Source organism: Euprymna scolopes, chromosome 23 (genome assembly GCF_053919585.1).
Source record: "Euprymna scolopes isolate OS-2025 chromosome 23, ASM5391958v1, whole genome shotgun sequence".
Classification (NCBI taxonomy): Eukaryota; Metazoa; Mollusca; class Cephalopoda; order Sepiida; family Sepiolidae; genus Euprymna; species Euprymna scolopes.
This window is the reverse complement of record NC_136504.1, coordinates 52,340,428-52,366,517: the sequence shown is the minus strand read 5'-3', so window position 1 is coordinate 52,366,517 and position 26,090 is coordinate 52,340,428. Positions and strand designations below refer to the sequence as shown.

At 28.1% G+C, this 26,090-nt stretch overlaps 1 protein-coding gene across 7 annotated transcripts in view; it reads right to left on the bottom strand.

Moving 5' to 3' along the window:
* Positions 1–26,090, bottom strand: part of LOC145245893 (uncharacterized) — a 321,405-nt gene that overhangs the window by 32,471 nt on the left and 262,844 nt on the right. For all 7 annotated transcript variants that reach the window (XM_080107620.1, XM_080107621.1, XM_080107622.1 and 4 more), the window contains one exon: positions 25,719–26,090. This exon is cut by the window's right edge and continues 210 nt beyond it. In XM_080107620.1, the coding sequence (XP_079963746.1) occupies positions 25,719–26,090 (372 nt within the window). The remainder of the gene's footprint in view (positions 1–25,718) is intronic.

Genomic DNA, 26,090 nt, shown 5'->3' with positions numbered 1-26,090 from the left:
AAACTCTCCGGCAACAAAATCATAAAACAAAAACATTTTGGTCAAATTTACAGTAACAAAGCCGTATATTATCCTTCACAAAATCTTTTTGCAATTATGTACATTTTTAACATTCCAATAAATTTTTCATCAATAAATTAGTCTTTCCAACATTCCAGTAAATCATTTTTCAAGATATATAGCCTAATCCTAACTGGCACCCACTCAGGGTTAGTAATAAAAATAGTAAATCATTATATGGTAAATTTATATACAGAACTGTTCCCCTACTCTAAATTTCTAAATTTTTATGATTTTAATTACTCTAAATGAAAAAAAAAAAAAAACAAACAAAAAAAAAAAAAAAAAAAAAAAACCCAGCTATTTGGTTAAGGCAAAGAAAATAACAGAATAATGTAAGAATATATTATATAAAATCTCATAAATTAACCGAAAAAAAACAAAAAAAAAACTGCTCCAATCAAGAAAATTCAAAAGTACCATATGTTTAACTATGATTCTTGCCATAATTTTGGTATTTTCTTTCAATGTTTTCTTACATAAGTGGTTTTACTTTTATACAATGGATGGCAAAATTTTGAAAAAATCTGTATCTATCAATTTAATAAACATTTTAATAACGAATTTACTATAAGGTGATCCCCACCCCAAAGCATGTCACCCATTGAATCGTTAACAAAATTTACAATCCTCTCTGTAATCCAACCATATTTGGTATAAATAAACTTAAGTCTGTACCTTACTTGTCCACCAAATTACAGTTATGAATGTCCAACAATCTTTTTTTATCACAGTCAAGTCAGGCAAAGACTGAAGCTTATTTCTACCAACTATGGTTGGATTATATATATAGTTAATTTTATTACAAATTCCATTGGTGGATGGCATGTAATTTGAGTTACTCTTTATTATAATGTTCAAAATTGTCTTCATGTAGTATGGATTCCTGAATGCATGTTGTGGTTGTGTGGACTTGTACTTATGTATGAAGAATGAAATGTACTAATGTCTGAAAAAATTATCAAAATATTTACATATGTACAAAAGCAAATATTAAATATAATACAATTAGACTATCAAAGAGTATATCTTTAACAAAGCCAAACTTGTCAAGTTAGAAAAAAAAAACTCAACACTGTTAAGAGGAGCAATTAAATACGTTACATAAAAGATGAGGAATAGAAGTTGCATATAGCTTTATTATAGCATCTAGCCCTTTCCTTTTTGTGTACAATTCGGGCCCTTCCCTGATGAGAAGCATTTAGCTTCGAAATGCCATGGCCTAAAGAGGCTTCTTTTTTTTTCTTTTTACTTTTTCTTATTGTTCTGATGATATAATAAAGTTATATATAGCTTTTATTCCACATCTTTTATTTAATGTATATTTTATTTAATATATATATATATATATATATATATATATATATATATATATATATATATATATATATATATATAATGCTTGTACATGTAAGCCTGCTTGTGAAATATGCCAGGAAACTTTAAGAAATACTTACTTGTTATTTAAAAATATGAGCAAACTTATGGATCATGATCGAGTATTTTTATTTAAAAAATTAAACCAATTCAAATAACGTTATTGATGCCCATTCAAGGGGGGTAAATCAAACTATTTTTTATGTTAATTTTCACATGAATCTTCTAAATCTGTCAATTCATCGTAAAATAGTAAAAATATAGATTCGTTTTATTTTTTTTAAAAACTCTACTCGATCATTTTCTGTAATTTTAAGTGTACACAAAGATATTTTTAATAACAAGTAAGTATTTCCCAACCGTCATATTTCTCACCCGGGTTTACATATACAAAGAAAATTAAATTGATTTTCTAAGAAAAAAAAAATTAAATAAAAATTATTATAAGTCAAACAATAGTTGTCTCCCCTTCGACAAAAAAAAAAACAATCATCTACTCACTCCAGTCTCTTTGACATAAGACGCTCATAAAACTATGTTTTAGGCAAAATTTTTAAAACTGACTGAATAAACTGAATGCGTGAAAGTACAAAACACTTGATAATTCGTATCCCCCCTCCACCTCAAAAAAGCAACGCGATTTATATCAAATGCATTTGAATGAAATTCTCTTTCAACCTGTTCAGAATGGAAATGATTGGCAAGATTTGTGTCTGAATGGTTAAAAATCTGGTATTTGTGCAGAATCTGAACCAGACGTAACTAACTAATCGCTCGGGTTTGTTCAGAACATGACGTCAACCGCCAGCTTTTGCTGAGCGTCTCTGATTACCAAAGCATAGCAATGCTACTCAGGGAGAATACTGAAGAAAACATTTAAATATAATAAAATCGCCAGAAAAATATAACGAAAATAAAAAGAAACAGCGACCTACCGTAACAATTTCTATTTTATTCTTAGAAAAAAAATTTTTAAGTAAAAAAAATTTGTCAAGTTGTTTTTTTTTTGTTTTTTTTTTGTTTAGTCAAACAAAATTAATCAAAACTAATAAGAAAACCATTTTTTGGGAGGTCATATTTTGGTAAAACTTGTCGAAAGCGCTGTGTTTTGAGGTTGTTTGAAAAATGGAATGGAATTTTAAATTTCGTTCTGTTTTAATCATTTTTTTTTTTTAAATTGCGTATGCACCAACAAAATCGAAAATAATTTAAAAAATAAAATTTAAAAATGGATAGTATGACCACGTATATATGCATAATTTACAAATATAAGAATTTTTATACAATAGTAAAATTTTGGGAGCAAGAAGATTTAAGTAGGAGGTTTCTAATAGAACATGGTGTAGTAGTACCCAAGACGGTCGTGTGTCCGAAGTTCTAAACACCATGTGCTTTTATGGAGAAAAGTCGAATGTGGCGCTCGCTACACAAACTACATGTTAACGCCCCACCCCCAAGGGAAAGCTGTTTCGGTATGATTGAGAGGAAGGGGTCTTTTTTTTTTTTTTTTTTTTTTTTTTTTTTTTAAATTTAAACTTCTTTACTGGAAAAATTATACTGTTTGTCAACCATTTCTTAAGTAAAATGTGAGGTCAGAGCAATTTGGAAAGAAAAAAAAAAAATGATAAAAACGGAACAACGACTTTTTAAAAATTAAGACACCCAGGATATTCCCTTAGGATTAGGTAGACTTTTCTACGGTTGCATCAAACGATGTTAAAGTGGGATGAGAAGAAACTTTGTCAACCAAATCGCGTAGCTTTCCATTATATGGTTTAAGATTGAGACAAAAAGATCATTACCAAATTTTTGCCTTCACATAAACTCGAAAAGATAATTGTCGAGAAGATCCTGGCTGGTCCTGCTGACCCCCCCCTCCATTACTTCCCCAAAGATCTTCTGCTCTTTTGCCGTGCATTGATCAGCATCTTATATAAGATTACAGTCAAACCCGAGCACATGACGTTATGTTCTGAGCAAAGCCGAATGGATGGTTTGTTACGTTTGGTTCAAATTCTGCTTAAGTACCAAAAAATCTTACAAATCGTTTTGGCAGAGAATTTAATTCTAACGCGCTTGGTACAAATTATGTGCTATTGTAATTTTTGGTTTACGAATTTACTATTCGATACTTTTACCGAAATTCTTATGGTTTTTAATATGAAAAATATTTAAATTTGATTTTCTTTAATTAAAAAAAAAAAAGACGAAAAAATTTTATTTGTTATTTTTTTTTTAAATAAAAATTGGTTTGTATGAAATGTCAAACAATAGTTGTCTCCCTTCAAAGGAAAATGGTCGATATTTAAATTGTCTGCTCACTCAAGTTTACCTCTACATAAGATATTTTAAAGTGAAATTTACAAGACCACCTGAATAAGCAGGGTCGCTAAGAAGGCTGTAAAGAATTAGAAATTCAAATAAATAAAAAAGAAAATTACGAGTAAATTCCTAAAAAAAAAAAAAAAAAAAAAAAAAAACACAACTTAAATTTATTTCTGTCATTATTTAATATTACCCGGCATTGCCCGAGACTCTTTTCAATTTCAATTTTTTTTATTTATTTCTTTTTAAATAAGAATCTGAAAATTTAATTACTGCGATCAACAAATTATTAACTGAACGAACTTGTTATAAAACTGATATTTATTTATTTTTTTTAAATAATGCTTTAATCTATATTCATAGAACTCCACGTTAAAAAAACGACCCTGGTATCTAACTCTGTCCCATGGGGAGGCATTGTAAATAGGTATATTTCTAAAACTATTAGATGTAAATAGTGGCAAATTGTCTTGTTGGAATATCTGCGAGGGGACACTTTGGTGATCACTCGGTAGGAGATGTGACTCTGAATGGGCTTTAAAAAATAGTTTTTAAAGAGTCAAATATGGGTCCAAATTGAAAACCTCATTATACATTTTGTACGTCATCTTAGTTTATTTTTTATCTTAATTTTTAATCAGTTCATATGTGTGTCATGTTGGTACAGTGGTAACGTCACCAGCTTTGAATGCTACAGATTTGGTTTCGATTCTAGCCGATGGAACCCAAATATTTTTTTTATTACTTTTAAAATCAAGATTCTATAAAAATATATACAAAATCTGGACAAATTAAAATATCATATTTAAGCGTATTTTATGCCTGCCCCCCTGCTAGTGAATATATATATATACAAGTATATCATAGTATAAATAAATGCTCTTATAAAAATAAAGACAAGTAAATCTTTGAAAGTAATTTGGCTCAATTATAATTTTGTATTCACAAAAAAAAAAAAAAAAAAAAAAGAAAAAGAAAGTGGGGCATAAAAAAAATGTGAAAAGAAAGTAGGGTACTAATGGACTAAAAATATAACTTATTTAATTTTTCCCTTGAATTGAGAACTAATTCTATTTAGTTTAAAAAACAAAACAAAAAAAAAACAAGTGAAAATTTACGAAAGTTCAGGATCTCGAGTTCATTGCAGACCAAAGAAGAAACAAAGAAAATAGAGAAAAACCAATTTTCCTTACACAAATTGAAAATAATGTTCTTTTCTTAAAAAAAAAAAATATGCTTCCAAATTAATTCAATTAAAAATTTTTTGCTTTTTTCTTTTTAAAAAAATATCGAAAAGAAAGAAAAAAAGTGTCAATGTGAACAGAAATTTTGCGATGAACACAAAGAGAAAAAATTCATTTTTATGTACTCGGAAAGATTTTTTAACGGAACAAAATCTTAAAAATGTTGTAATAATTGAGGTGCTTCGTTTCACCACGGTATTTCAAGGGACAACTGTGCCAGAGTGGCGAAGTGATATCGCTTAATCGATTAGCTCAAAAGATACAGCACGGATGGGGGAATGAAGTACCATAGAAAACAGATATTCAAGCCACTGGTGGCTTTGATTCTCTGGCATGGAGCACCTCAATGGCCCACTGTTCAATCCCTGGTTCAGTCATACCAGAGCCTCAAAAATGGGACTTGTTCTTTCTTACTGATCACTCGGCCTTAGAAGTGGAGGAGTTCGTCTATACTAATTGTTCTCTTTTTTATAATACTGATGAGTCACCACTTCTCAAAGAGAGCAAAAGTCACTTGAGGATATTAATTATTAATGATGAAAAAAAAAATAATTCAGTGAAATTAAATTTTGACTTTTTAATCGTTGATTCTTCTTTTGAAAGAAGTTCAACACTAATTCACCATGCGTTCAATTGTTTTTAGATTCAAACATTATTCTCTTATCTTCTCTTCGTATTAATTTGAGAAAAATTTTTTTTGTTTGGGCAACTTTTATAGGCCATTTTTAACAAATTTCTGACATTTTAATGAAAACGTTTAGATTTGCTCAACTTTCCATTTGTTGTTTTGAAAAGACAAAAAATTAAAAGTGAATCAAGCTAATCTTCATGTTCCATGAACAGAGTTTCTTTCCAAGAGCTTCCTATCAGTCGAATATATTACCATGGAACTGTTTCCTTGCAGATTACAACATAGTTGTCTTTAAGTGTAATATCAACAAATACATGTCAAGACTTGTTTAAAGTTTTTTTTTCTGTAATGATGCATCATCTCATATTAAGACCAAAACGCCACTCGAGGATAAGGGTCAATAAGTTTGTCCAGTAGACAGTGAGACAAACACATTAAGAGTTGGAGATGATGCTTTAAACTGGGACAAATTTGATTATTTAAGAGGACGGCTTGAGAATTTGTTAGCATCAGACTTGAAAAACGACCATGTTGTAAGTCAGCTGAGAAGCAGTTCCATGGTATTGTGTTCAACAAATGAGCAGTTTTTAGCAGGGTTGGAGGGAGAAACTTTACTCATGGAAATTCCGTTTAGATTTAGGTACAAATAGGAAGAAAGAAAACTTACAGAGGTTGTAGCTAAATGTATTTTTTTGTGAATGTCTTACGGGGGAGGGGGTCCAGAGATTGGAGACCAAATTTTTATATTTCTACATTTTTGAGATGAGGATTGATAATTCGTATTATCTGGATTATCCAGACTATTGTTCTCATCTTGAGTTTTATTTTCACAAGATGAGAACAGTAGTCCGAATAATCCCAAAAATACAAAATCAAATTTTGAGCCATACGATACTGGAGTGACACTAACCCTAGGCGATTTGAACCGGCTTCTTCTAAAGAAGGCAGTTTCATAGGAGCATGAAATTCCCAAGTCATCCTTAGTCGCATGTAATATCCTTGTCAGGGGAGATGATGTTAGATTTTTGCAGTTCTTGCAGGGAGGTGTCAACGGCCTCCTACGTGCAGTACTTGGTATTACCAAATGGTCACCCATCTATTATTGACCAGGCTCAATGTTGCTTAACTTCAGTAATCTAACGAGAACTGGTGTGTCATTGTGATTATGCTGTAGATAATCAAATTTTATCCATTCCGTTTATAATTTTTATTATACTGTTTATCATTTAACTGACAATGCTGCCATCTTATTAACCCTTCTTTTGAATTTTGATCTTGATTAGTAATGACTCATTAGTAAAAAAAAAACAAAAAAAAAAACAACCTATAAATTTGCATCAAATATATGATCTTGTTATTTTCAATTTTTCAATTCCGTTTATTTTAGCTTTGATAAGGCATGTAATTTCAAAGGATTTCATTTTAAGAAAAGAAATTATTTGTTTTATCAGCTTTTTCTTTTTTCTTTTTACTGTTTCTATCAACATTTATTTACAAGTTTGTTGAATTTTTTGATGGAATTGGCACCAGAAGATATGTTCAGCAGATTCATTGAGTTTTCTTTATCAAAAACACAGGAAAGTCTTTGATAGACTTCAAATTTTTTGGTGGAAAAATATAAATAAAAAGAAAAGAAAAGAAAAAAAAAAAACACCCTCAAAAAGGTCAAGAAATGGTTAAAACATGTCCAATATCACAATCGGTGAGAGTTTTTACTCTCAGTAAAAACAAAAACAAAAAAAAAAAGCTTGAAAGCGAAAAAGAAAAAAAAAAATTTTTTTTTTCATTTTAAACATATTACTATTTTTAAAAATTTTTTTTACATTTTACATTTTTTTTCTTTTTTCATGTGTTACAAATTTTTTTTTCAAAACATTTTTTTTTAATGTGGCAGGAAAACCCATTTTATATTCCTTTTTGTATATTCTGTTGATTCTTCAGTGCATTATTGAAAAAATATATATCTTGTGTCAACAAAAACAAAGTACTTGATTTTTTGTATATTGTACATTTAGGTGCCCATTGTATATAAATAAATAAATTTTCAGTTCAGAGTGTAGTATCTGTTCTGATGCTACACTCAAGTCAATTTGTCCTTAGTTAATGGAGGGGGAAACCCTTCCATACTAAAGCAAATTTTATTTATGTCTACTGTCAGAGTGCTCCTTTTTGGGGATCTGGTCCCCCCCCCCCACATTAAAACCGACATAGTGTTACATTTTGCTTGCGTGGGGAAGCAAATAACTAGCAACTATGATTCAATGTCAATTTATTTATTATATAAAAGTACCATTTTTAATATATATATATATATATATATATATAAACTAGAAGCTTTACTGATTTAAGTAATATATATATTGTTTTTAAAATATAATTATCCACTGACATGTGTTTCATTGTCTACGACTCATTAGAGTGGCTGAATCTAGCGAGATTCGAAATCGGGACCCTTGTCCACGTTGCTGACTGTTCGGATATATTGCGATTTACGTAGATGTTATTTTTTTTGCGATATGTCTTGAATGAATTCAATTATTTACGAAAGTGCATTTTTTTCTAAATGCAAGTTGGGAATAACTTTCCCTTTTGGTACCCCCATATGGAGGCACCATATGGGGGTACCAAATTGGTTAAAGGGAAAATTATTCCCAACTCACATTTAGGTAAAAATGCACTTTTGTAAATAATTGAATTCATTCAAGACGTATTGCAAAAACAAAAACAAATAATGTGTGTGTGTGTGTATATATATATATATATATATATATATATATATATAACTGTTTATTAACTGTTTGCTCATATTTTATTAACTGTTTGTTCATATATATATATATATATATATATATATATATAAAATAAATTGACTTACTTGCAGTTTCATCAACTACTTTTGTATGCAAAATCTGATCCCGCATTTTGCTAATTCCTATCCTCCGATGAGAAGGAAAGTATTTCTTTGAAACTTTGATTAAGGACTATTCACTTATTAAGTGTTTCCTTTTCAGATTAAATATGTTTTTAACTCTTTTTCAAAGTGTTTTTTAACATGTTTTATTAACTATTTGCTCATTATATATATATATATATATATATATATATATATATATATATTCACAAACTATATTTTAATAACAGAGATAATATTCTTAAATGTAACATAGAACCTATTGATATAGTCAATAAAATGATTGAGTGGGAGTGGGGGCTTCATAAATATCCTAACATACATACTGAAAACCATCCCTTAAGATGGATCTGGACGGATCTTAAAGTGCTAGAGTAAAGGCGATTATGGCAGTCGCATCAGCCAGTTTTTGCCAGAAACAAGATAACTTTTAGGAAAGTAGAAAGGATAAGAACTAAGTTATGCAGACAGGAATTGTCTATATCATTTGATGAATATATTTATTATTAAAAGAATTTCTAAAACAGTCATTCATAGAGGAACGGTATATATATATGTTGTTTTCAACTACCAGACAAAATTTCTCATTCATATTATTTGGGTTCTTTGAACTACTGTTCTCGAATATATATATATATATATATATATATATATATATATATATATATATATATATATATCTGATATCCTTCTCGTGGATGGTTTTTCTATATCTATAAAGATAAACACATCATATATATATATATGCACATATATATTTTCGATTTCGAGAGAGATATATATATATATATATATATATGCAGCATTCTTTTCTTTTAAGCATAACTTTTTTGTTTAGAAGCTCAACATATATAAGAGAATATATATATATATATATATATATATATATATATATATATATATATATATATATATATATATATATAACAAAAAGGATTGGTACACACAAAGAGTGAAATATAATTGAAAAAACATATTTTACCAAAATAACATATTCTGAAATACATTAGTTTGTTCATACATGCAATTTCAGGGAAACCTTGAAATCCCAACCTGTAGGATTGAAGAAACCAAGAGTATTCTTCAGACGACCATATCAAATTATCTTATGAGATTTTAAGAGTAAAACCTGAATAGTATTTAAGCCGACAGATTTTTTTTTAATATTCTTTTTTTTTTTTTTTACAATCGTTTTTGTTTCCAAGGTACAAAAAAAATTCTAAAACAGTCATTAACGGAGGATTGGCATATGTACATGGCATTTTCAACTACCAGACAAAATCCCCATTCATATTATTTGGACCCTTCGAACCACTGTTCTCAGTTTGAGTGTTATTTTTTATTTTTTTAGGTGAGGATCGGTTATTCATATCAGTAGTTTGTAAAATCAAAATAATATAAATAACCAATCCTCATCTAAAAAAACTCAGAAATGTAAAATTTCCCAATATTGATACATTTGAAAGTACCGATAGCTAATAAAACTATTGTATAGTAAGATATAAAATATTTATATATTCATGTATAAAATAATATGCAATAATTATATAGTAATGTTTTATTTATACAGACATGTACAAAAGCAACACTGACATGATGATATTTCAATCAGTAGTCATTAAAAACTATGATCTCTTCAGGCAAAGAAAGTGTATTTTCTTTAGTTGTTCATATTGAAGGATATATATATATATATAAGTATGCATGAATAAAAAATCAATACGAAAAATATATAAATGATTATATCTTTTCTGTATTTATTTCCTAAGTGTTGACGTGTAGGAATACAGTCTTTTGAAAAAACAAGAATTTTTCTTTCAAAAAGCACATAATTTTCGTCTGATCCTTTGGTCTTCCGCAGTGTGAAGATTATATATATATATATATATATATATATATATATATATATATATATATATATATATATATAGAGAGAGAGAGAGAGAGAGAGAGAAATAGGTAGGCAAATATATTTTCTGTTCCTATTTTTATCTATTAATGCAATCTATCTATACCCACACCCACCAATATTTGCAATCACACAGAATATATTGATCAAATACTCTTACATAATTCTTCAGAGAAAACTATATATATATATTTATTATTATTATTAGAATATTGTAAAAAGGAAAACGAAATTCAAAATAATTCTGGTTCTTGCAAACCATTTTTAAACTCAGCACCATTTGAACGCTTTGGCTCATTTTATTTACTACGATAAAAAAAATGTTTTTGGGGGGGAAGGCAAAAACATTCTAAGAATTCTTTGTTAAAATCTTAATTCTATTTGTTTCATTGTGGTAAAACCCTGAAATTGGCATCAACACAAAAGAAATGAACAATCATATAACAAATTACATAATATTTCATCACATAAACTATAAACAGTCGCTACAAAGAAAAACAAAAAAAAAAAAGAAAACATGAAATGAATGTATAAATAATTCTTAAAACTATGCAAGAGAGTTTGTAAAATAGTTTAATAACAATTAGTTCAGAGAATTATTTGATCTCCCTTGACAAAATTAAACTATATATAACTGTATTTATTACCTACCCTTTTCTACACTCTTTCACACATATATGCACCAAGTTTCAGACGCAATTATCTCCCTTTTTATTATAGATGGTGCTGAAATCTATTGATATAAAAAGAGAATGTGCAAGGAAATTCTCTTTCTTCCTGCTTTGATTCACTGCATACATATAAATATCTTTTCTCATTGCTTCGCCAATCAGGATAACATATATGGGTAACACATTCATAAGAATTCAAGGAATGTAAGACGATTCCTCTCAACTTTCACACACACACACACACACACACACACACACACACACACACACATCCTTTTCGGAATTTATTGGAACTATATACACATTTTTACAGATACTGAGAGCAAAGTTGCAACAAATAAACATCTTTCCAAACGTTTCCATTTTGTTCCTTTGTTGCATTATATTCGCTTGTAAGAGAACATATATATAAAAGAAGGGATGTTGTCTAAGCGTTTTGAAACTCTTACTGCCAAAACTAAAAAAAAAAAAAAAAAAAAGAAAAATAACCCTGAAAGTTCCAATCTCCAACATCAGAGAGCTCCACCAAGAAGGAAAGATAAACACTTCATGATGATGAAAAAAAAAAATACAGCTGTATAATTTCACAAACAGACAGTATTCATCACTGTAATAGTTATTCAAACAAAAACAAACAAAAAAGACAACAACAACACAAAAACAATAAAAAACAAACTGGGTGTGGAGTGTTTAGTGGAGTAGATTTGTAAATAAAAGCAGATGAAAAAAAAACATCATTCCACTCGACATCTTGGAATGGACGGAGTGATGGAAGGGATAGAAGGAGAAAAAAAAAAGGGAGGGGGGGGGAAGTCACATTCAGCAAAATCATGCAACCCTATGCATCTAAAAACTCAGTTAACACAGGAAACAAGGTCTCAGTTTAAAAAAGAAAAAAAAAAAAATTAAAATGTTGGTGGCCTCATTATTTTAAATATACACTTTTCTTTCATTCGACCTACAATATTCTCTGCTTTCTCTAGATGAGTATAAATTTATATGAGGCAATTCCAAGATTTTTCACAATTTTAGTACAATTTACTGATTACAATTCTAAAACCGCCTAAAAGATAGAATTTCATTGGGGGGGGGGGTATGATTTACTGAAGAGTTCTCATCTACATTTAAAATGTATTTTTCCTCTTAAATCCACTAAACTTCTAAATGTTTTCCTATTATGAATTTAATCTGAGAATTTGATGAGTTCATTGTAAGATTTTCATGCATATTTTTCACTTGACCAATTTTTATCTTCTCTTTCCAACCAGGCCATTTTTACCGAAACTCATTTAGTATCAATTTTAGTTTTACTAGTAATTTTTTAAAAACTAAAAAAATTTAAAGAATTATTTTTGGAATTGGAAATTAGGTTCAAATTTTTCTGACTATGATATTGTTTTTCCAAAAGGTTTTGATTTTTCTGATTCTTGATTCTTATTAATCGTCCCAACCCCATATATATATATATATATATATATATATATATACACACGCATATAGTAATTATACAAGACTAATATATATATTCATATACTAGTTATACAACACTAATATATATATTCATATAGTAGTTATACAACACTAATATATATATTCATATAGTAGTTATACAACACTAATATATATATTCATATAGTAGTAATATTAGTAATCTGGTGAAGATAAGGCTTAAAGTCCCAAAATTCATACTAGAAATGTTCACGTAGACTGGTGAAGTGATAATTAAAGGCGTTGATTACAATCATTTTCTGTCTGTGTTTCTGCTCCATGGAACAATCTACCAGAACTAGTAGCAATGTCAATCATATCGATGTCTTAAGTCACCTTGGACAAGACATTCAGATAATAAATATGCATGTACACATCTTCCAACTATCCTGTCACATGACTTATTGCATTTTATTATTTTTTGCCAATAAATTATATTTGAACAATTTCTAGGTGACAATCTTGATGACTGATGATTGGATGCTTCGATGCCTCCATTCAATCTCAGAAAACAATGGACATCCCTGTAAGAATGCATGTAATTGTGAGGCAAGGGTTGCACAATCCCTAACCACACCTTTCCTGAATCAGCATTGCTTGGGTCCAGTGACAAGGAGATGTCCAAGACTGACTGGGAACAATGCTAAGATAAGCAGAGAGCACATGTAGCACATGGAATTCCCAAATGGTCACCCATTTTAGTACTGACCAGGCTCAATGTTGCTTAACTTTAGTGTTCTGATGGGAACCGGTGTGTCAACTTTGAATTATGGCGTATACTGATTGGATGCTTACTACATCCAATACTAACTAAAATAACAATGGCTGACAGGACGAGAAGAATCCATGTCTGCATGGATTAAATAAAGGGTTCAGTTCGAAACTCTGTATAGGTTTTATTTTATTGAATTATCCCCTACCCACCCCCGCCATCTAAATTGCATTAAAATTATGTAAATAAATGCAAAATTATGGATTTATGTTGTGACAGTTTTTTTTTTTTTAATTTTTTTGTCACTTGCCAACGAATCGAAAGTACTTAAAACATTTATTAATTTTTTTTTTTTCAAACAAAAGAGAATCAGAGAAATTGAAATAATTAGAAAAAGATATAATTAAACAGGAATTCTGTTGTGCTTAACAATATTGGCATAAATGAAAGAATGCTATCTAAATACACACACACTAGATAGATAGATAGATAAATAGATAGATATGGATGGGATGCACTAATCTAATAAAAGCTGGAAATAGTTCACATTAGCAGAGTTTTAAAATATATTATTAAAGCGCTAGCAATTACTATGTTATTGAGGTGTTACAAAGTTTACCGCCGAAAAAGGGCAAAAAAGTATTTTTCGCCCCTCCCCCCATTCTTTAAAAAAAAAAAAAAAAAATCATTTCTAATGAAAAAAAAATCTACAGCATGGCTCATTTATTTGTAAACTAATTTACTATTTATTTAGATTTGTTTTAAGTTTTACTGTTAAATATTACATTAGTAATTGTTAAATATATAAAAAGGTTCATAAATTATGCACTTTTTATTTATTTTACATAAGCATTTATACCACAATATAAATGATAAATGCTTATGTAAAATGAATGCTCTATTGAGCACTTTTGTATGAACCTTGTTAAATTCATTGGTTATTTCACCTCTGAAAAATATTAATCTGGAATTGTGGAATTGTGCGTGTGCATATGTTTGCTAAGAGTTATATGCACCTCAGTGACACTTACTGATGTCTCTCTCTCTCTCTGTAAGTATCTAGAGTTTGAATATAAAACGCGATAGGTGTCATTTTAAAAATTACGAAACTATTGCTACAAAAAAGTGATGCATTTCAAGATTCAACCAACCCCTAAATTATGTTTTACATAATGATGCCAGCATAAATTTGTTTTTGGTTTCAATTAAAATAAGCTTAGATTTAATATATTCACCCATTTATTGTTTACGGTCTACATTTAAACAGATTGGAGCTGTCAGGTTTTGCATTAAAACTCTACAGTTTGCATAAATGGAAGAATGCTGTCTAAATGCACACACATTATATATATATATATATATATATATATATATATATAATGCAATGCGATGGGCGGGCATGAATTTAATACATACTCGAGGAGAAATATTTACAGCACTTACTCGTAGCCCGATGGTTAGAGTTGTTGACTATCAACGCAACAGTTGTAAGTTCGATCCACAGCTGGGGAAAGGTGTTTGTCTAGCCGCACTGATGAGTTGTGATACAACGAAACAGTACTGTATGTGGATGACAAATATATATGGGATGTGGATAGGATGCACTATTCTATAAAAAGCTGAAAATATTTCAAACTAGCAAATAGGAATTATTTAGAATTTCTTACAACACTTCAGTTTCCCTGACCGTATCAGCATGCAAAAATTTAAATGTAATATGAATGCGATCTTGCTGCTCAACTCCCCACTAAGGTTGCCCCTTTAAGCACGGCCCCCCTATCACAGTAGTCCCTTATGCTTTAGTAGCAATATGCCTTATTTGGGGGTGAACAAAAGTTAAAAGAAAAAAAAAAAAAGACTGTAAGTTTGCAAGTTAAAACACTATGAAATATATGTATGAGGATTGTTCCACAAGTAAAGCCTCCTTTTTTTTTTTTTTTTTTAGAATTAATTAAGTTGAAGAACTATGAAGACAGGAGTGTGACCATTAAAACGGGCAACTCTTTGTGCTCTAGAATTTATTTTTCTATATAGTTACAACCATTCTCAATGCATTTTTGCCAGAAATTCAATGACACATCTCTACTTCTGATGCATGAAAGGGTTTGCTTTTTTATCTGCAACAATACCAGGTCATGAATGCATAAGTTCAGTCATCATAACAATGCAATTTTCAATCCCTCTAATCCATTCAGTCGGAATAAAAAAATAGTAGGCATTACTTTTGGAACACCCCTCGTATTTCAGTGTGAATATGCATAAATGTAAACTGGTCCACAGAAAAGTATCAGCGATTAGGTATTGAGCTAAGAAATAAACTTAAAATTTTAGTTAGCTTTTATCTTCTTATAAATAAAGTAGAGTCCTTGAAGTCCTTTTTAATACAAGATGGATATCGAATTCTATTTCACAAATCAATTTTATAGCAAATGTTAATCCGTATTCTTAAAAAAGAAAAAAAATATATTTTCAATCAATTTCAATAATTTAATTCTATTAAACATCTTAATTTTGATTAGTTACATTTAAAAAGACTCAGATCTCCCCCCCCCCCACTATATTCATGAACACCAGAAACAAACTTAAAGAGACTTTTTTTTTTTAAATTCACAGATTGTAAATCATATTCCATGTATTGTCATTGGCTAATATTCTCCCTTCTCTTCTTTTTTTGATAAGCGATTTACTGACGGATTTTGAGTCTTGTTCATGTTAAAGCAACAACAAAAAATGTTTTTTTTTAAATGCACTGAAGAAACAACTGCACCTCAACAAATTATCAAATTAGGAATACATCAGGTAGAGCCTAGTTTTATGCCAGCCATAGTTTGAAATGCAGACTTTGTTCAAGAATCAAAATGCACATACAATGACGACTGATAAAAATAAAAAAAAAAAACGTTTAAAATGACTAAAAAACAAATTTAAAAAAAAAAAAAATGTTTTCTATAAAAACAAAGATCAACAGATTTCATTTTCTTGTTTTATGGTTATATACCCAGTCCTAGGGACCTTTGTTATGAGCTGTGCCAAACACTGGCAGATCAATTTGAACTTCCAGTCATATCAAATTGAAACACTAGTTCTTATCGCTATGTTTAGCACATAGATGGGTGACTGTTTATGAATTGTAAAGCATCGAGCATGTTTCTAAATTTTTGAGATGAGGATTGGTTATTTGTATCATTTGGACTCATTCCCGAGTTCGACAAGATACACCTGAAGAAGGTCAGAGGTTACGTTGCGAAAATGACAACCAAGATGAAAACAGTAGTCCGATGGATCCAAATAATATGCATGGAGTACTGTTGCCACATATAAGCTAGTGTACTAATCACTAGTCTCTCCCTCTTAGTCAGGGAGCAAAAAAAAAGAAACAAAAAAAAAAGAAAAAAAAAAAAGAGAAGAGTTTCTAACATAAAAGGTCACACTATCTGCCAAGCTACAGCTTCTGCCACATCACATCCGTGTTTTATTTACAAATAATTCCATGAAATGTCTTTTGATGAGCTGACTACACTTGTACCCCTTCAACACAAATACCCCCCCTGATCTATCTGACTAGCAGCAAAATCCCACCTCTTCACTATGGAGGTTTGCAGATGTCGGAACATTTTCTATTCTAACAGGTTCTTTTCTTGGACTGCTAGCCTTTAGAATTCCTTACCACACTTCACTGTTTCTCTGACTGTATCAGTATGCAAAAATTTAAATGTAATGTGATCTTGCTGTTTAACTCCCCATCAAGGTTGCCTCTTTAAGCATGGCTCCTATCACAGTATGCCTTATTTGGGGTGAATAAAAAAAAATAAAAAAGGACTGTAAGTTTGCAAGTTAACAGACTATCGGATCGTGGCACAAAAACAAATGGGTTTAGATATGATTCGTACCTGTGCCTTAGAAGAGAGACAACCTAACACAGTCAAAGCATTTCAGTTGATGTAATCTTTGACCTTCTTCAGGTACATCTTGTTGAACTCTGAATCTTTTTGTGAAACTCATCAGTTATTTTAGTTTGGAATATCGCCCGTTTGCCCGCAAAGATGCGTCCGAGTATGAATTTCATCTTGTTTCAAAATGCCTTTCAAATTTAATGTATCTCATTTCCTGGAATATTTCTTGCACAAACTTATTGCTAGATATCATGGGGTTAGATGGATGTTTGTATTTTGAATACAAAACAACCAACTACAGTCTATCATCATATTGTACAAACTTGGAGACTCAGGTCACTGATCACACTGCACAAAAGAAACAGGGACGGTGTGTGGTGCAGCCAACGAACCGTAAAAGGCATACTTACAGCATTTTTTTTGCCATAGAGATCTCCTGCATCATCTGCACCAGTTGTAGTATAGACTGCAACTCATATCTGCCTGCATAGTCACAAGAAAAGATGCTGCAGGTGTGTGCTGATTTGAGATCATATCCATCATTGTCTCCCAAACTATGGTGTCGATGATGTATATATATATATATATATATATAAATAAATATAAGAAATCATTTTTAAAACCAAATGCAATGCTAAGAGATATATTTATTTTTCAATAAATAAAAGCAATATAAATCAAGTATTTCAATTGACTCCGACCATCATCAGTGAGTTATAGACATTTTTTTTTTTATTGTTGAGTAGTTATTGATGAATGTCGGTGATAGTTGATCTCTCTTGGTGACAAATGGGAAACGGTTATAACATAATCATGAAGAAGAAAAAAGATGTCTATGACTCATTGAGGACGGATGGAGTCGACTAAAATATTTGATTTAGATTTTTTTCATTTATTGAAAAGAAAAAAAATATCTTTCCGCATCAAATTTGGTTTTCAAAATGATTTATATTTTCAATTCTATGGTGCTTTTCAATGTAAAAATATTTGGTCTGTTATATCTGGTATCACTAGTTAGTAAAACATACAAAGTGCTCAATCATTGGTCATATAAGAACTAATATTAAAAGAAGTTTTAGATGTTTTGCTTTAAATGGGATTGATAACTCTGGTGTAAGAACAAGTTGAAATCTTTTCTAATTCCATGGTAACTAACGGTTTCTAATGCACAAAACTCCGGTCTCTCTAGCAGACACAGTAATGTATAGTATAAATCACTTTATATATATATATATATATATATATATAAAAGTGACTTTGTGTGTGTGTATGTGGAACAGTCTCTACCAAACTACTCTCTCATTTGTTGGTCTATAGATTTGAAACTTGATATGTAGGGGATCTGTACAACAAATTCAATTTGGTTCTTAGTTGGTAAAAATAGCTGCTAAAGTTTTTAAAAACTGCAACTTGGAAGGCATAAGTGGACTAAACGTATCACTTCTACACATGCGCAAATATACATTTAAGTCGGATAATTTTTAAAGTCGTCTTATCTAACTGTAGTTAGCTCAGATAGAGCACTAAATGTCTTGGTTTTGATTCTAGCTGATGGCACCCAAGTCATTTTATTTTTACGTTTAAAATCACTACTATATATTGGGTACAATATGATAATCAATAGAGAATTAGTTCTATAATAATGAATATGAAATCTGCATAAATTCAAATATCATATTTCAGCATATCTCATGACTGGCTTGCTAGTATATATATAACATCATAAAAAGGGGATAAAATCTGCTGATATGGTTTTAAAAATGTAGGTGGAAAGATCTAGAAGCTCAACATTCTCCCCGTCCTATATGGGTAAAGCCTGCATAAGATGGACAAAACGTGGAGCTTCTAGGTCTTTCCATGTAGATTTTTAAAACCATATATATATATATATATATATATATGGTTTAAATATATATATATATATGGTTTAAATATATATATATATATATATATATATAGGGTTTAAATATATATATATATATATATATATATAGGGTTTAAATATATATATATATATATATATATAGGGTTTAAATATATATATATATATATATATATAGGGTTTAAATATATATATATATATATATATATATATATATAGGGTTTAAATATATATATATATATATATATATAGGGTTTAAATATATATATATATATATATATATATATATATAGGGTTTAAATATATATATATATATATATATATATATATATATATAGGGTTTAAATATATATATATATATATATATATATATATATATATATATATATAGGGTTTAAATATATATATATATATATATATATATATATATATATATAGGGTTTAAATATATATATATATATATATATATATATAGGGTTTAAATATATATATAAATATATATATATATAGGGTTTAAATATATATATATATATATATATAGGGTTTAAATATATATATATATATATATATAGGGTTTAAATATATATATATAGGGTTTAAATATATATATATATATATATATATATAGGGTTTAAATATATATATATATATATATATATATATATATATATAGGGTTTAAATATATATATATATATATATATATATATAGGGTTTAAATATATATATATATATATATATATATATATATAGGGTTTAAATATATATATATAGGGTTTAAATATATATATATATATATATAGGGTTTAAATATATATATATATATATATATAGGGTTTAAATATATATATATATATATATATATATATATATAGGGTTTAAATATATATATATATATAGGGTTTAAATATATATATATATAGGGTTTAAATATATATATATATATATGGTTTAAATATATATATATATATATAGGGTTTAAATATATATATATATGGTTTAAATATATATATATATATATATATGGTTTAAATATATATATATATATATGGTTTAAATATATATATATATATATGGTTTAAATATATATATATATATATGGTTTAAATATATATATATATATATGGTTTAAATATATATATATATATATGGTTTAAATATATATATATATATATATGGTTTAAATATATATATATATAGGGTTTAAATATATATATATATAGGGTTTAAATATATATATATATATATATATATATATATATGGTTTAAATATATATATATATATATATATAGGGTTTAAATATATATATATATATATATATAGGGTTTAAATATATATATATATATATATATATATATAGGGTTTAAATATATATATATATATATATATATATATATATATGGTTTAAATATATATATATATATATATATATATGGTTTAAATATATATATATATATATATATGGTTTAAATATATATATATATATATATATATATGGTTTAAATATATATATATATATATATATAGGGTTTAAATATATATATATATATATATATATATATAGGGTTTAAATATATATATATATATATATAGGGTTTAAATATATATATAGGGTTTAAATATATATATATATATATATATATATATATATATAGGGTTTAAATATATATATATATATAGGGTTTAAATATATATATATATATATAGGGTTTAAATATATATATATATATATATAGGGTTTAAATATATATATATATATATATAGGGTTTAAATATATATATATATATATATATATATATATATATATATATATATAGGGTTTAAATATATATATATATATATATATATATATATATATAGGGTTTAAATATATATATATATATATATATAGGGTTTAAATATATATATATATATATATATATATATATATATATATATAGGGTTTAAATATATATATATATATATATATATATATATATATAGGGTTTAAATATATATATATATATATATATATATATATATATATAGGGTTTAAATATATATATATATATATATATATATATATATAGGGTTTAAATAAATATATATATATATATATATATATATATATATATATATAGGGTTTAAATATATATATATATATATATATAGGGTTTAAATATATATATATATATAGGGTTTAAATATATATATATATATATATATATAGGGTTTAAATATATATATATATATATATATATAGGGTTTAAATATATATATATATATATATATATATAGGGTTTAAATATATATATATATATATATATATATATAGGGTTTAAATATATATATATATAGGGTTTAAATATATATATATATATATATATATATATATAGGGTTTAAATATATATATATATATATATATATATAGGGTTTAAATATATATATATATATATATATATATATATATAGGGTTTAAATATATATATATATATATATATATAGGGTTTAAATATATATATATATATATATATAGGGTTTAAATATATATATATATAGGGTTTATATATATATATAGGTTTTATATATATATATATATAGGTTTTATATATATATATATATAGGGTTTAAATATATATATATATAGGGTTTAAATATATATATATATATGGTTTAAATATATATATATATATGGTTTAAATATATATATATATATATATAGGGTTTAAATATATATATATATATATATATATGGTTTAAATATATATATATATATATGGTTTAAATATATATATATATATGGTTTAAATATATATATATATATGGTTTAAATATATATATATATATATATGGTTTAAATATATATATATATATATATATAGGGTTTAAATATATATATATATAGGGTTTAAATATATATATATATATAGGGTTTAAATATATATATATATATATAGGGTTTAAATATATATATATAGGGTTTAAATATATATATATATATAGGGTTTAAATATATATATATATATAGGGTTTAAATATATATATATAGGGTTTAAATATATATATATAGGGTTTAAATATATATATATAGGGTTTAAATTATATATATATATATATATATATATATATATATATATATATATATATATATAAGAAAGCGTTATGGTTTACTAGAAGTATTTTGTGTAGTAGAAAATTACTAAAATAGCTCAAATGTTGATGAGTTGTTGAAATAAAGACTATTACTCATGTATCGGCCTGCATAGTCTAGAACACAGTTTGTGTTTGGTTGTTTTGCTTTACAGCATATCAACCTCTTTCAGATTATTTAATGCTGAATTCGGTCATTTTGGTAAAAGTTTATGTTCTTATATCTCCAAATTATTTCATAAATATAGTTTACTACAACCATTGAATGCAGCATAAAAATGATTAAAAAAAAAAAAACCCCAAAACGCAGATATGGATAGTTATTAATATATTTGCAATATTTTTAGAAAAAAAATATCTTCATAAAGGAGAATACTGAATCATGATAAGAGACCTTTTTGTTTCTCCATATCTTTTGTTATTGGAGTGTCTTGTCCAGTCTTTTGATACAACGAATTAAATTGCACATAGATTCCTTTTTTTCTTATCAGAATGGCATTAGAATCCATGGAATGCATGAAGAATTTGATGCCAAGCAGTTCTGTCTTTTCCAGATTCCACATGATCCACTATTATAGAGTTTAGTTACTATGTATACAGAAATACAAGAGAGGACATGCTGCAACAGTCCTTGTAACTCAGATCTCTTGCTTCATCCATACTTGTAATGAAAATTATTAGTCATGCATCAGACTGCACAGCCAACAACATGGTTTGGTTTGTTTTATGGCATATCAACACTTTTCAGGTTATTTCAAGCTGAATCCAGTCATTTTGTAAAAAAAAGGTTTTTATGCTTCAAGTTCTTGATATCTTCAAATATTTATTCATGGAGTTTGGTTTGGCTATTTTATTTTATGGTATATCAACATTTTTGGGGTTATTTAATGGTGAATCCAATAATAAACAGAACAGCAAAAGAAGGAAATGATAAATCTGTCTGCAAATGTTCTGATTTAATAAGAAAAACTTATTTCATTTCGATGAATTTAATATTTAATGAAAATTGTGATGCAAAAGTTAATAAGTTTTTTTTTTTAATCTACTTGTAGTCTAAAATTCATGAGAACAATGGCAATTTTTAATGGATGGCTAATTTCTATTATGAACAACACGAGAATAACATTGGCTATTAATGTTATGGCCTTCCCTGGCATCTTTGACTAGTTTCTGTACATCTGCCACTATGTACTGCATCTCAACGCACTTTTGTGTTTGCCCCTCTTTAGTAACTGACCATCCATGTGTGATGAAAACCCACACCCTTCACGAGTTAATGTGTATGGATATAGATGTAACACAGCTGATCTAGAAGTTTAATTAAAAAAAAAATTGTAGCTGTAATTCCTCAAGTGATCATCAACAAACAGATACTTCGATAGTGAAAACATGGGGGGGGGATGGGGAGATCATTATGCTTTTCACTGCTCTAGTACACAGAGAACAATAATAAATCTATAGTAGTTGGATCAAGGCGAAGCATCTGTTCTGTTCAAAGATGGTACAATATCTTGGATGTGTGTTGTGTTCACACCGGACCGTCGATAGAATGGAAGTATGTCATGTTTTTGGAGATTAACCCCTGCAGCCTGTTTTATTTTCCGTAAACGTTGCGTAGATTTGTCACAGTCATTGTATGAATTCTCTGATTTTCATATGTTGTTTTTAAAAAAGAGATTGGAGTCAGCATCACTTTGCTCGGCCTCTTGCACTTTACTGTCCGCATCAGTTATCAAAAGATTCAAATGACAGTTTCCTGAAGGAGCGAGTCAGGGGAACCTGATTGAGTCATTATTTATTACATGACTAGATATTTCAGATATGATTTAAAATTTTAACGAGTTAGTGGACAAAAAGCCACCATTGAGGGATCTGTAATTGAAAGCTAATATGAAAAATAAGTGTAAAAGTATAACCTTTCAACCTTTTTACCCTCCAACATATGAAGGAATTGGAATGAATAAAAATAACAATGAAATCAACAAATCATTTTCACATTTCTTTCCCAATTTTGAATTGTCCCCTGTTATGGAGATATCTAACGCACATAACACTGTCTTACCATTTCTAATTCAAATCTACTTCCTTAAACGGTAACACTCGTTAAAGTCCAGAATTCCTGAACCTATTTTTTGAATGTTCCAAGTTGTGTGTATTAATAAACTTTCAGTAAAAGCTAAGAATCAGCGTCCGAGTGATCGCATCCACAGACGATCAAGAATCTATTTTAAATCTATTGTCTTAAATGATAACATTTTTTGTTGATGTGATATACTGATCATTTCCAGAGAACACACTTTTATTACATGATGAAAGCCGTTAGTTGAATGAAGGAGTGATTGACGGATGGGAGGTTAGAATTTAGCCTTTAGTTAATTGAAGTCATAACTTCTGGAAGAGAGACAATCCAATCTCTTTTTGACTAACAACTTAAGTAGACTGACGGAAAGCACCAGTGAGGGTGAGGGTGGGCGTGGTCACACCCAATGTAACAAGCTATAATGAGAACAACTATTCATCGATATCTAACTTTCTCTAAAAGGGAGCCTACACTTGTTCCAGAGTTCATAAATCTATTTGTGAATCTTCCAAGTTGTGTGCATTAATAAACCTCTTAGAAAAAAAAAAAAAAGAGTAAACATTGGCATCCGAGTGATTGTATCCAGAGACAATAAAGACCCTGGATTTCCAACCACAATGGTTTATACACAACCAATATGCGTATGATATGATATGATATGAGTATGTAAAATGCAGCTAGGTCTGATGAGAAGAATTACCTATCTATCAATCTGTCTGTCTCTCACTCTTCCTCCAAAACTCACACTTGCGAATGTTTCGAGATGTCCGTATCCGAGTGATTGTATCCACAGACAATCGAGAATACGAGTCCCCAACAATGAAAACGAGTGTGTAATAAGTTTATACATGACTTTATAAGCAAAAAAAAAGTAACACTTTCAGGCACTTTCCCCTTAGCTATTCTTGTATTTTACTCATGTATGAATATAATGGGGAAAAGTTTGATGATCTGTGTTTTTTTCTTTATTATTATTAATATTAATTTCCAGAATAGTTTTATCCTTTGATATAACAACCTAGAATCAGAACAAAGTATACATTTCAAACAACTGTTTAGAACTGGACTCTAAACCTGAACAAATGGCTGTGTGTGTGTGTGTGTGTGTGTGTGTGCATGTATAGAAGAGGCAACCTGAAATTCCAAATAACAAAAACTTTCTTTTTTTCTTTTTTTGAATTCAAAACTTGGACATTTATATTAAACAAAAAAAAAAAAAAAAAAAAAAATGATTTTAAAACATTTCTTCATTTTTTTTTTCAACTTAACGTGCAGGATGGAAACACGGAAAGCTACATGCACTCTGATTGGCTGTAAATAAAAGAACCAATCACAGCAGAGTACAGAAAGCCACAAGCATGCAGATTTGTTTTTTTTTTTGTTATCATCATTTGTCAGTACCAACCTGCTGTTCTGATTGGTCAGCCGATTTTGCTTGTTGGCTTGTAGAAGAAGCAGGATTTGGTTGGGTTTCTGCCACATTTCTGTCTATGGTATTAGCGAAAGTATCCAATGGCTCTTTGAGGAGCTCCGGCAGCATCGAAGGAGGTTGAGTTTTCGGCAAAGGTGGCGTAGATTTGTCACCGTCATTTTGTGAATCCTCTGGTTTTGATATGTCGCCTTTAGACAAGAGACTGGAGTCAGAATCACTCTGCTCAGCCTCTTGCCCTTTGCTGTCCCCATTTAACATATTGCCGTCATCATGTTTAACACCGTCCACATTATTGGTGCCTTCGTCGTCGTCGTCCTCTGAGGACAGCCATGTGTCGACTTCAAT